The sequence below is a fragment of the Mauremys mutica genome, chromosome 4, assembly GCF_020497125.1.
Source record: "Mauremys mutica isolate MM-2020 ecotype Southern chromosome 4, ASM2049712v1, whole genome shotgun sequence".
NCBI classification, from domain to species: Eukaryota; Metazoa; Chordata; order Testudines; family Geoemydidae; genus Mauremys; species Mauremys mutica.
Window position 1 is genome coordinate 70,220,119 of NC_059075.1, and position 13,117 is coordinate 70,233,235.

The window sequence follows — 13,117 nt, forward strand, 5'->3', positions numbered from 1 at the left end:
GTTAATTGAACAAAATAGGATATGCCATTATGTGGAGTTATTGCAAATTTTACACTGTTTGGGGGAAAATTATTAATCCTCTATTGCCTGGAATTTTTAAAAAATGCATTTCACCATAACAGTCTGCCTTAACACCAACAGATAAATGCAAGCTACCTATAGCTATGACTGCTTTCCATGTTTCTCCCCGCCCTCTTCTACATAGTTTGTGATCCAAGAGACCACAACATTGCTCAATCAAGCACACTAACTGGTAAATGCTACTGCAATCCCCAGAGTATTGAGGGATTTCAGCTCTACCAATAAGGTCGGGTAGTTTCAGTCACTATCAGCAAACTGACTTGGGGGCAAAGAATCAGGGAAATTAGAATAAAATTGACTCAGATTTATATTTAGATGCAAATGTGTTCTCTTTTGTTGTCTTTCATTCCCTAATTCCAACCAACCAAAATATATTTCAGTCAATCCCATGTAATCTGCACTAGCAGCAAGTGTATGAATTAAGCAAATTCCTCCCTTCAGAAACCTGTCTCCTCCCCCAAGCCCCATATGTAAAATTAGCAAAGAGTCCTGTGGCATCTTATAGACTAACAGACGTTTTGGAGCATGAGCTTTCGTGGGTGAATACCCACTTCGTCGGATGCATGTCATGCTCCAAAACGTCTGTTAGTCTATAAGATGCCACAGGACTCTTTGCTGCTTTTACAGATCCAGACTAACACGGCTACCCCTCTGATATGTAAAATTGTATGTCAAGGCTGGTTTCTGCTCAAGTCTTTGAACAAACATCTATAAACCTTAGTGTAAAACCTATCAGCCTTAGTCCAGTGAAAAAGAAATCTCAAAGATTAAAGTTTTGGCAGTAACTAAAAGAGGAACACATGATATGTACTTATCAAGTATTTTGTTTTAAATGGATATATTCCTAAACTGTAAGCCTTTTGGAATAGAAATGTGTCTGTACAGTGCCTAGTATGAGGGAGTCTCCTGATCCTGATGGGGCCTCAATAGCTGGATCAAAAACTTGCCAAAGAGTAAATGGGAACAGGGAGCCATCATGAAATGGGGTGTTTCCAGTGGAGGTTCTGCAGGTATCAGTACTAGGCCCAATGCTATTCAATATTTTTATCAATGATCTGGAAATAAATATAAAAGCACTGATGATAAAATTTGTGGCTGACAAAGATTTGGGGAATGATAAATAATGATAAGGACCGGACAATCAGATGAAGCGATCTGGATCACACATAAGCTGAACCCATTGAAACAAAATGTGTTTTAATACAGCCAAATACAATGTCATTCACCTAGAAACAATGAATGTATGAGGACTATATCCTGGAAAGCAGTGATTGAAAAGGATTTAAGGGTCAGAGTGGACAAGCAACTCAACATGAGCTACTAGAGCTGTGGAGAAAAGGGCTATCCCTTGAATATTTAACCTGAGTATTACTGAAGTGCTTTTACCACTATATATTCGGCACTGGGATAATAAATACTGCATACTGTTATAGGATGTACATTTTCTAAAGGATATTGAAAAATTGGAGAGGATACAGAAAAAAGCCTAAAAAATAATTAGAGGGCTGGAGAAAAGGCCTTGCAGTGAGAGACTTGAAGAGCTAGATATATTTAGCTTCTCAGAAAGAAGACTGAGGTGTTACTTGATTTAAGTGTATAAATACCTTCACAGGGAGAAAATACCAAGTACAAAAGGGCTCTTTAATCTAGTGAAGAAAAGTGTAACAAGCACCAAAGGATGGATGCTGAATCCAGACAAATTAAAATTAGAATTAAGGAAGAATTTTTTTTTTTTTTTTTTTTTTTTTTAACAGTGAGGGTGATTAACCACTCAAACAATATTACCAGAGAAGTGGTGTATTCTACAACTGTTGATGTCTTCAAATCAAGACTGGATGCCTTTCTAGAAGATATGCTCTAGTCAAACACAAGTCATTGGTCTCAATGAAGAGGTAAATGTGTGAAATTCTATGGCCTGTGTTATACAGGAGGTCAGATTAGTTGATCTAATGGTCCTTTCTGATTTCATTCTATCAAATGTTCCAGGACTAAATTAAACTTCCAGGTGGCCACCAGAATTGATACAAGAACAGATTTTTGCCACTATTTTGTTAAATCTGACAACATGAGGATGAGAAACTAAATTCTCTTTTCTGGAAGAAGCCCAGAGAGCTTAAAATTCAATCACTTGAGGCCTTAAGGACTGAGGCTCAGTCCTTCAAAGCAGCCATTGAGCAAAAGGTGAAGATAATCTTGACCAATACTGATTTTTCTCTGAGACTGTGTCATCCCAGGGTTTGAAAACATGACAGATGCAGTAGTAAGCCTTTGGATGGCGAATCTTGTAGAATCCTCTCTAGCTTGAAGGAGGTCATTCACCAACAGGTCAGGATAACTGAAGTCACAATGGTTCACCCGTTTCTGTCTGCCAATTGAAAGGTAGAAGCATGTCCTGGCTCCATGACAGATTACCAACCTATGCTGTTGCAGCAACTGGATTGCTCTCGGGGTGAGCCAAATAACTTTTTGTCTATATTAGAACATGATCAGAAGGTTTCCTAAATAGTGGAATACATTAATTCACTCCTTTCTCAGGCACACTTTTAGCACCACCAAAATTGTGACAGTTACTGTATTCGAAAAGGTGCTTCCCAAGTAATTGGTTGTACTCCCACTCTCTTTAGAAAACAGTCTCCAAGAATAGGATCCATGAGTAGGATCTCAGTCCTGTGGGGAAATGGCTCCATCTCACTACAACAGCTACAAAAAAACCCAAGAAGTAAAGTTCAGCTGAAAACGAGGCCTCTTGAAGTTGTCTCAAATTGGACACCCAAAACTGAGGCACCTAAAATCTCTAGTTATGTCTGAAAATTTAGCCTCCTGTTTCTAACCATTCAATAATTTCTCAGGCAATGAATGTATGCCTCCCCAATTCTTCTTTTTATTTTTCTGTGATATGAATGATCATACACTAAATATGTTATCAGCTAGTTCCCTCAGTTTGAAACTTCAGGACCTTGATGTCGCTTTTTCGCTCTAGCAATGTGACAAATTAATTGGCGTGCTTGCATCTATCATTAAAAATCTTCCATGTTTGAAATAAGGTTTCAAACATGGCCTCTTCTTTGCTGCTTCTCAACCAATATTGAAAACTTTTTACCTGTTTATGTTGATAGGGCCAATCATGGTCAATACCTATTATAAAAAGGAACAACCAACTCTGCTAGAAAGAGAGAGGACCACATTTTGTTACAACAGGTGATACACTTGGGCGTTTATCTATAGCAATGGAAAAAGCATTTTTAATATTACTTCAGGAGGAACCTGGGAAAAGCCATGTTTGACACAATATTAAACATGGCTTCACTTCCTAGTGACAGGGCTTGCAAGGGGGAAATATGATTTATAGAAACACAGACAGACAGTCCTATATTGGACTATGGCTGAATGGGAGGATGTGTGCATTGGTCTGGTCACTAAACAAGTAAGATTAGAAAGGATGACCACATATAATTTTGTGCTTCTTTGGCCTCTTGTCTTAGACTTTCACATTTTGTGTCTGTGTTATGGGATGAAGAAGGGACTGTAACTGACCTGTTCTCCTAGAATGAAGTGAAGTTGCAAAAAATTTGTTTGGCATAAATAAAAAGTACTGAAAGAAACAGGAGTTTTAAAAAAAATCAGCTGGAAGAAAATCAGATCAGATATAAAGAAAACAAAGACTTCCAAGGTAAAGAAAACTCTGAAGTAAATTCAAAATCAGGAGATTAAAATCTAGTTATATAATGTTTTGTGCCTATAAAAAATGAAGGAAGAGGACATGGGTACAATGTGTCTTCCTTTACAACAAGAACCCTGCTGCTGACAAAGTGTTCCATTTATTATCTGTGCTCCTTGGGAGTTAAATCAATGATGCCATTCTTTTTCCTCTGTCTCCTCAGAGAAAGACACAATGTCACATCTGTCTGTATTATAGACTCCGCACATGGTATACAGACTGCTACAAAAGCAAAGTGTGCTTCATCATATCTAAATCTGTCCTAATTACAATCACACACACAGGATATAATAACATAGCTTTTCTATGCTCAGCTGTAGCAGCCAGATACTCACAAAGATGGGTCTTGGACCAGATCTTTAAGGTTTATCCCACTGCGGTCTTCAGCAAGGTTCCTGAAGCAACTGTCACTCACTAAAAAAGAGAAACACAAGAAATGAAAATTTGAGAACAGTGTACAGTTTTTGTCAGGCAAATAATATTTGTTTGGCAGACTCTTTGGGTACGTCTACACTACAGGATTATTCCGAATTTACATAAACCGGTTTAGTAAAACAGATTGTATAAAATCGAGTGCACGCGGCCACACTAAGCACATTAAATCGGTGGTGTGCGTCCACAGTCCGAGGCTAGCATCGATTTCTGGAGCACTGCACTGTGGGTAGCTATTCCGTAGCTATCCCATAGTTCCCGCAGTCACCTCCACCCCTTGGAATTCTGGGTTGAGATCCCAGTGCCTGATGGGGCAAAAATCATTGTCGCGGGTGGTTCTGGGTAAATGTCGTCAGTCATTTCTTCCTCCGGGGAAGCAACAGCAGACAATCATTTCGCGCCCTTTTTGCCTGGATTGCCCTGGCAGACGCCATATCATGGCAACCATGGAGTCTGTTTTGCCTCTTATCACTGTCACCGTATGTGTACTAGATGCCGCTGACAGAGGCGATTCAGCAGCGCTACACAGCAGCATTCATTTGCTTTTGCATGATAGCAGAGATGGTTATCAGCCGTACTGTACCATCTACCATGCCATTGTAAATTGGCAATGAGATGACGGTTACCAGTCCTTTTGTGCTGCACCATCTGCTGCTGTCATAGGTGCCCCTGGCTGAGATCAGCCGGGGGCGCAAAAGACAAAAATGGGAATGACTCCCCGAATCAATCCCTCCTTTACAGTATCTAAAAATAGAATCAGTCCTGCCTAGAATATGGGGTACTAGAGAACCAGTGTATCAGAGAACCAGAGAGCACAACCGCTCCGTGTCAGATCCCACAGAAATGATGAGCTGTATGCCATTCACAGGGGGTGCCCCTGCAACAACCCCACCTGTTGATTCCCTCCTCCCCCAGCCTTCCTGGGCTACCATTGCAGTGTCCCCCCATTTGTGTGATGAAGTAATAAAGAATGCAGGAATAAGAAACAGTGACTTGTTAGTGAGATATGAGGGGAAGGCAGCCTCCAGCTGCTATGATAGTCCAGACAGGACATTAAGCAGTGTGGGGGAGAGGAGCCCAGCATCCCGCTGCTATGATAGTCCAGGCAGAACAGAATCTTTTCTTTACACATGAAGGGCGGGGGCTGATGGAGCTCAGCCCCCTGTTGCTATGATGAAGATGGTTACCAGTCGTACTGCACCATCTACCAGGAATGATCAGGAGTTTTTTACCCAGGCGCCCCCGGCCGACCTCACCGGAGGCCAGCCAGGAGCACTCACAGGCTGATGATGAGGACAGATACCAGTCCTTTTGCACTGCACCATCTGCCACAAGGCTGATGATGACGATGGATATCAGCCATATTGTACCATCAGCCACCCATGGGGGGGGGCGAGGATGCTGCCGTTGACTGCTGCAGCATCGCGTCTATCAGCAGCATTCAGTAAACATAGGGTGACATTTAAAAGAGTCAAGAGAGGATTTTTTCCCCTTTTACTTCTGGGGGCGGGTGAGGGGGGTAAATTGACGAGCTATGCCCTAAACCACCGCGGACAATGTGTTTGACACTACAGCCATTGGGAGCTCAGCCAAGAATGCAAATGCTTTTTGGAGACTGCAGGAACTGTGGGATAGCTTAAGTCCTCAGTCCCCCCTCCCTCCCTCCATGAGCGTCCATTTGATTCTTTGGCTTTCCGTTACGTTTGTCATGCAGCAGCGTGCTGAGTCCCTGCTGTGGCCTCTATCTGGAGATTTTTTTAAAATGCTTTGGAATTTCGTCTTCTGTAACAGAGCTCTGATAGAACAGATTTGCCTGCCCATACAGCGATCACATCCGTACGGTCAATGCTGGAGCTCTTTTTGGATTTGGATTTGGGACTGCATCGTCACCCGTGCTGATCGGAGTTCCACGCTGGGCAAACAGGAAATGATATTCAAAAGTTCGCGGGGCTTTTCCTGTCTACCTGGCCACTGCATCCGAGTTCTGATCTGATTGCTGTCCAGAGCGGTCAGTGGTGCACTGTGGGATACCGCCCGGAGGCCAATACCGTAGATTTGCGGCCACACTAACCCTAATCCGATATGGCAATACCGATATTATTAGCGCTACTCCTCTCGTTGGGGAGGAGTACAGAAACCGGTTTAAAGAGCCCTTCATAACGATATAAAGGGCCTCTTAGTGTGGACGGGTGTGGCGTTAAATCGGTTTAACACTCCTAAAACCGGTTTAAACGCGTAGTGTAGACCAGGCCTTTATTTAAAGGAAAGCGCAGAGCTCATCTATTAAATTACTTTTCAGTGAAGTTTCACCTAATTTAGATATGTTGACTAAAACACAAAAAGGTAAAAAAACTTGTCATGAGGTGGATCATTAAGTGCCTCAGCTAGGTCCCTCAATACTCCTAAATCCCTTGTTCTGACAAGCCAACCACATAATCTCATCAAAAGTGACATTGGAGGTGTTAATATACACAAATAGGACAAATTATAGTGCGCTTGTGTCAATCACACAATTCAATATGCTAAAGGGTTGGAAATATTGAGAATTGCTATATTTTAACATTTCATTTTAAGTTTTCACTAGTTTACAGTATAAAGTTTACTTGAATTGCAGTTAAACATACAATAATTTAGACAGTATAATTATTAATACAACTTATAAATGATAATAAAATTGTGTTTAAAACAGTTCCAGTAGAATAATCCACCTAGGAGATTTACCATAATAATTCAAGACACAACGAATTACATAGGAGATTAAGTTTAAAAGAACATTATTCATGTATTTTTGTTTTGTTTTCCGAAAAACATGTTTGTTGTTTGAGCCTGGAGCCCAAAAGCTACTGTTTGCATAATTCCCTCCTCACATACACACCCTCAGTACTTTTTGTAGCATTGTTATAGTGTAGTACTTTGCATTTGTACTTACTGAATTTCATCCCATGTATCTCAGACCATTTCTTCAATTTGATTATTTTGAATTCTAATCCTGTCCTCCAAAATGCTCCCAACTTGGTATCATCCACAAACTTTATAACTGTACTCTCTGTGCCATTATCTAAATCATTTATGACTACATTAAACAATACTGGACCTAGGACAGATCCCTGTGGGACCCCACTCAATATGCTCTTCCAGCAGTTGTGCACTCACCTTATAGTAACTTTGTCTAGGCTATATTTTCCTAGTTTGCTTATGAGGGGATCATGTGAGACAGCATCAAAAGCCTTACTAAAGTCAAGATATATCACATCTACTGCTTCCACCCCAAGTGTTGTTACCCTGTCAGAGAAGGATATTAAGTTGGTTTGACAGGAGTTGTTCTTGACAAATCTAAGGCATTACTTATTAACTTTTAGATGCTTACAAATTGATTATTTATTCATTATCTTTCTGGGTACCAAAGTTAAACTGACTGGTCTATAATTCCCTGGGTGAGCCTTATTCTCCTTTTTATAGATAGGTGGTATATTTGCCCTTTTCCAGTCCACCAGGATCTCTCCTGCCCTTTATGAGTTCTCAAAGACAATCACGAATGGTTCAGAGATCTCTTCAGTCAGTTTCTTAAGTATTCTAGGTTGTATTTCATCAGATGATACTTGGAATCATCTAACCTGTCTAAATAATTCTTAGCTAGTTCTTTCCCTATTTTAGCCTCAGATGCTACACCACTTACACCGATGTTCAGTATGTTAGTCATCCGTTCACTGCTAACCTTTTTGGTGAAAATTGAAACAAAAAGGCATTTAACCCTTAAGCCATTGTTGCATTTTCTGTTATTGTTTTTCCCTACTCATTGAATAATGGGCCTACTCGATCCTTGATCTTCCTCTTGCTTCTCATGTATTTGTAAAAAAAAAAAAAAAAAGTTTAACCCTTAATGCCCTAGCAAGTTTAATCTCATTTTGTGCCTTGGCCTTTTTAATTTTGTCCCTATAAACTTGGCTTTTGTTTTTTGTTTTTTTCTAATTCAAAACCAGTTTATTGTGCTAGAAATTATTAAGTGAAATTATATCCTCTGTGTTATGCAGGAGGTCAGACTAGATGATCATTACAGTCCTTTCTGGCCTGAAAAATCTATAACTATCATATTGGTCTCTTAGGGCTATTGGTAGCCGATGCAAGTTAGAGCAATCCTGAATGCAGACAGACAGCCTAAGATCCTTGTGTTTAGAGTCAAGTTCTCAGAGACTTTGAACAGGATATTTATGGAAATGCATTCCCCAGGAGAATATTTGCCATCTTGATTCAAAACAGGGCTTTGGAGCTGTGCTCCAGCTCCACAAAAACCTGCAGCTCCACTGCTCTGCGCTCCAGCTCTGGGCTCCGCTCCAAAGCCCTGATTCAAAATGTAATGTTTATTGAAAGATGCTGATTTTTGTTACAAATGCATGTAGAGTTTTAACTTAAGTGTTCTACAATGCATGTTTTATGGAGTATCACAGGATTATTAAGCTGCATCTCTCAAATCACTAATAGAGTAATTAGCTAGGCTTCTGATCTGAACACAGCATAAAAGAACACTTCCTTGTACATTTGGAGAAAGCAAAACAAAGATAAATAATTAAAATGTATTTGTGCCACTGAATATTGCACGCACATTAAATCAAAAGATGCTATAGAATATAAAAACAAAATAAATGCATAAAAATAAACATGCAAAAATGAAATACCTACATAAATATTGTGAGCATAGATTAAATTTGTTAATCTTGACTAGGAAGGAACTAAATAAAAACTTCACATTCATATACAGATTATCGGCCAAGGGTTTGTATGCTTACAAATCCTATCAAACGAAGCAATGAAACCTGCAAAGCAGAAACACCACCACACAACAAGGCACCTGGAGTATAAAGATAAATCTAGACTTTTTTCAATGAAAGAAGAATACAACTGACAGAAAACTCAAATGACAAACATAACATCGGTTCTGGAAAAGGCTCTGAAAGCATTTTTCTTAACAGTGCTTCGGACTGCAAAGAGTAAAAATCCCATACCATTGGAGAAGTACTGATTCTTCCAGCTGCTGTAGAAACATGCAAAGAGATAGTAAGTGAAGATGCAGCACAGAAACTTAAGGCCATACCACTTTATAACAATACAGTTTGTAGGAGAATTGAAGAGCTTTCAAATGATGTAAAATGCCAACTAACTGAAAGTCTACGTACATGTGAAGAGTTTGCAATTCAGCTTCATAAGACAACCGATGGTAATGCAGCATAATTATTAGTTTTTGTTTGTTAGGTTTGGCTGGGGGGGAATTTTAGATGATTTTCATTTTTGTCAGGAATTACCAGAACAGACAACAGGTCAGGAAATAGTCAAATTATCGGATATTTCATGAAAGCTGAATTGCTGAATTGGGAGAAGTGTGTTGCTGTTTGCATGGACGGTGATGCTGCTACAGCAGGCAATAAGAGTGGTGTTGTTACAAGAATATGAGCCATAAACCCACAGGTAATTGTAACACACTATATGTTGCATTGCCGGGCCCTTGCATCAAAGAAAATGGAACCCGAATTACAAGATGTGCTAAATGCTGCTGTGACAGTTGTGAATTTTGTAAAGCCCTGGCCTTTGAATTCATGCCTTTTTGCAAAGCTGTGTTTAGAAATGGGTGTAGGACATGACAAATTATTGTTTCATTCAGAAGTGTGTTGGCTATCTCACAGCAGAGTGTTGGAAAGAGTTTTTGAGCTTCACAAAGAGCCACTGGGTTTTCTTTCTGTGCACAATCCCAAGATCGCCACAAACTTTTCTGACCCGATATGGATCATGAAGCTGGCATACATCACAGACATTTTTAACTAGTTGAATGCACTAAACCTGTCCACACAAAGGGGGTGATACAACCATACTTGAGGTGAGTGACAAGACTGCAGCTTTGCAGAAAGAAATGGAGATTTGGAAAACTAGGCTGAGCAGTGGAATCTCAGAGATGTTTCCACTATTGACAGAATTTCTGGATACTAATAGCATCACAACTGACTGCATGAGAGACAGAATCATTGCTCAACTTTCAATAATATAAGCATGGAGGAATATAATTGAGTTCGGGATCCATTCTCAACTTTTGCTATGTCATCTTGCCATTGGAGTGGGAAAGCAGGACATGAGCTGCTCGAACTATCCTGTGACTGCACAGTGAAAATTAAGTTTCAGGAACAGACAACTTGACAGTTTTGGCCAACTGTTGCTGCAGAGTACCCAATTTTAGTTACAGAAGCAATGAAAGTGTCACTACCTTTCCCAATAACATACATACATACATACATATATATATATATATATATATGAAGCATCATTCTGTGCCATGACAGCTATGAAGACAAAGTTCAGGTCCCGACTGGAAATGGAGAATGATTTATGAGTTTACTTGTCAATCATCACACCAAGAATAGACAGACTGCAGTAAGACGTAGGCACACCCATCTTACTGATTATCTATAAGTACTCCTATACTCTTTTTCTTAAAGCATTACTAATAGAACATGTTTATATGAAGTAAACATATACTTTTGTCAATCAGTTTCTCAGTTGGGGGGTCCATGATTAACACTGCATTTGAAAAGGGTACGTCAACAAAAAAAGTATCAGAACTTCAGCCTTAGTATAAAGACTTTCCTTACAATAAACAGTATTTTATGATGATTAAATTTTTCTTATAAATTACTCCTTTTTTGTTTTGTTTTTTTAAATGTCAAGTACTTTAAATCATATTCTTTTTAGGAAATTCTATCTTAAGAAAATTTCTTGATCTTTTTTGATCTAGCTGTCTCCATGGTGTTCTTCTGTGAACGTTCCACAGCAGAATTTGATTTATTTCGCCTTTATATAGAATTTTCTCTTAGAATCATCATTTGTATTACACTATTGCCCAGAAGTCCCAATTCAGATTCAGGTCCCATTGTTCTGGGCACTATTCACATATACAGTAAGAGAGAGTCCCTGACCAAATAAGCTTACAGTCTAAAGTCCTGATCCAGTAAATGCTTGTGTACATGAGCAGCTCCTCTTTAAGATGCATCCTTTTGTAACAAGAAGTAACTGCTTTTGGAACCCAGATCTTAGGTGCTAAACAGAGATAGCAGTAGGTTTCTTTTCCAAATTACAAAATGCCTCTTCCAGAAAGGCTACTCTTCATCAGCAATAGCATTCCTTGTCTTATAGGTATGTCTTTACAAAAGAATAGCCTGGGACTGGATAGTACGGGCAGCTGAGGACTCCTTCACCAGCCTTACAGGATCAGTATATCCCATTATAGCAGCTTTAAATTAACTTTGCTGACACATTTGTGTGACCAGTGGATGCTAATCTGGCACCTGAAGGCTGCTTCTACATCAGATCAGCTAACTGCCCCACAGACAGTTTTGTCAGCCAGAGTTCATGCCCTGTCTATGTTCCCTTTCCTGTGGCATATACAGGAGTCATTATGCAAGCCTTATCCCATAGAGGACTGTCCCACATTCTTCACTGAATGTGGTCCATGGACATTAAAGTCAACAAAACCTGTTTTTAAAATTGCGCTGAACTACCTGTACAAGCAATCACAATGCATCTCTTTAGATCCATGGAGGTACATAAGAATTGCAATGCTAAGCATTGCGGTACCTAACTTTTAGGTGCCTAGAGAGAGTCACAGAAACAACACTGCAATTCACAAAGCCTAAGTTCGACACCGCAGCTCCCTAATACTATGAATGGGGAGAAGTAGGCACCTAAGAATGCTATCAAAAAAGCCACCCAGCTGGGTGCTGACTAAACTAGCCAACGGGAGACACTGGTCAGAGATGTTTTTGCTGGTCAGAGGGATGTGTGCCAAAACCTCTCTTGGCAACATGTGCATAAGTCCAGGCTGCAGGCGGGGCACGTAGCTTCCCTAGTGATCCATGAACCAGGGGAAGATAGGAGTTCAGCCACCTAAGTTGCAGATGGAGACCAAAACAAAACAGAAGGGGGATGCGCGCAGTGAAACAAAACCGGGGGGAAGGAGGAAGAGCAGCAGCTCCCTTATAACTTTTAGTCTAAAAGACAGGATACTCACCAATCCCACTTGAATCCCCAATTCAAGTTCCCCCTCATCCTGAGGGGGAGAAAAGATTTGAACAGGGGTCTGCTACCTCTCAGGTGCATACCCTAGCTACTGGGCTATGGGATATTCTGATATGGGGCTCCCTCAATTTCTCCTATTAAAGTTGTTCCACTTTAAACAACTGAATAATTAAATATTAATTGGGCCACAGAAAGTTAGAATGACTCAGAGTAATGGCTACGGCACTCACCTGAGAGATGCAATCCCTGGTTAAGATCCCTTCCCCCACTCAGGTGGAGGGATGACTTGAATCAGGGGTCTCCCACATCCTGGCTGAGTACCCTATTCATTAGGCTAAAGGTATTAAGGAAAGTCCTCCATCTCCCCGCCCTGCATATTACTTAGGTGATCAAATGCCTATCTTTCCCAGTTTGTGAATTGCTCTTGGGCTTTGGTGGGAGATAGATATCTCCAGATGCCTATCATGAGGCAGTAGTGCACATGCTCAGGCAGGAGATTGGCACCTCAGCACCTAGAGAGAAGCTGCAGTGCACATATCCATAGAGGAAAAAACCAACAACAAAAAACCACCCTTAGGCACTGAGTGAGTGCAAGTGCCTACCTGGTTAGGCCGTAGCTGAGTGGAGGTTTAGTGGATCATGGTGGTGCCTAAAAACAGAACGTAGGTGCTGAAGTACTTTTGTGGATCCCACCCTGACAGACTTAATCAGAGAAATGTAGGGCTGAAAGGGCTCAGAGAAATGTAGGGCTGAAAGGGCTCTTGAGAGGTCATCAAGTTCAGCCCTCTGCACTGCGGCAGGAACAAATACACCTGGACCATTCCTGACAGG

General features: G+C 40.5%; 1 protein-coding gene across 9 annotated transcripts in view; it reads right to left on the minus strand.

Annotated features, from left to right (window-relative positions):
• The window catches only part of GPHN (gephyrin), a 602,360-nt gene that overhangs the window by 407,785 nt on the left and 181,458 nt on the right, over positions 1-13,117 (minus strand). For 8 of the 9 annotated variants that reach the window (XM_045012253.1, XM_045012256.1, XM_045012255.1 and 5 more), the window contains exon 2: positions 4,135-4,213. In XM_045012253.1, the coding sequence (XP_044868188.1) occupies positions 4,135-4,213 (79 nt within the window). Of the gene's footprint in view, positions 1-4,134; positions 4,214-13,117 lie in introns of those variants that run through there. The other variant, XM_045012257.1, reaches the window with a different exon arrangement.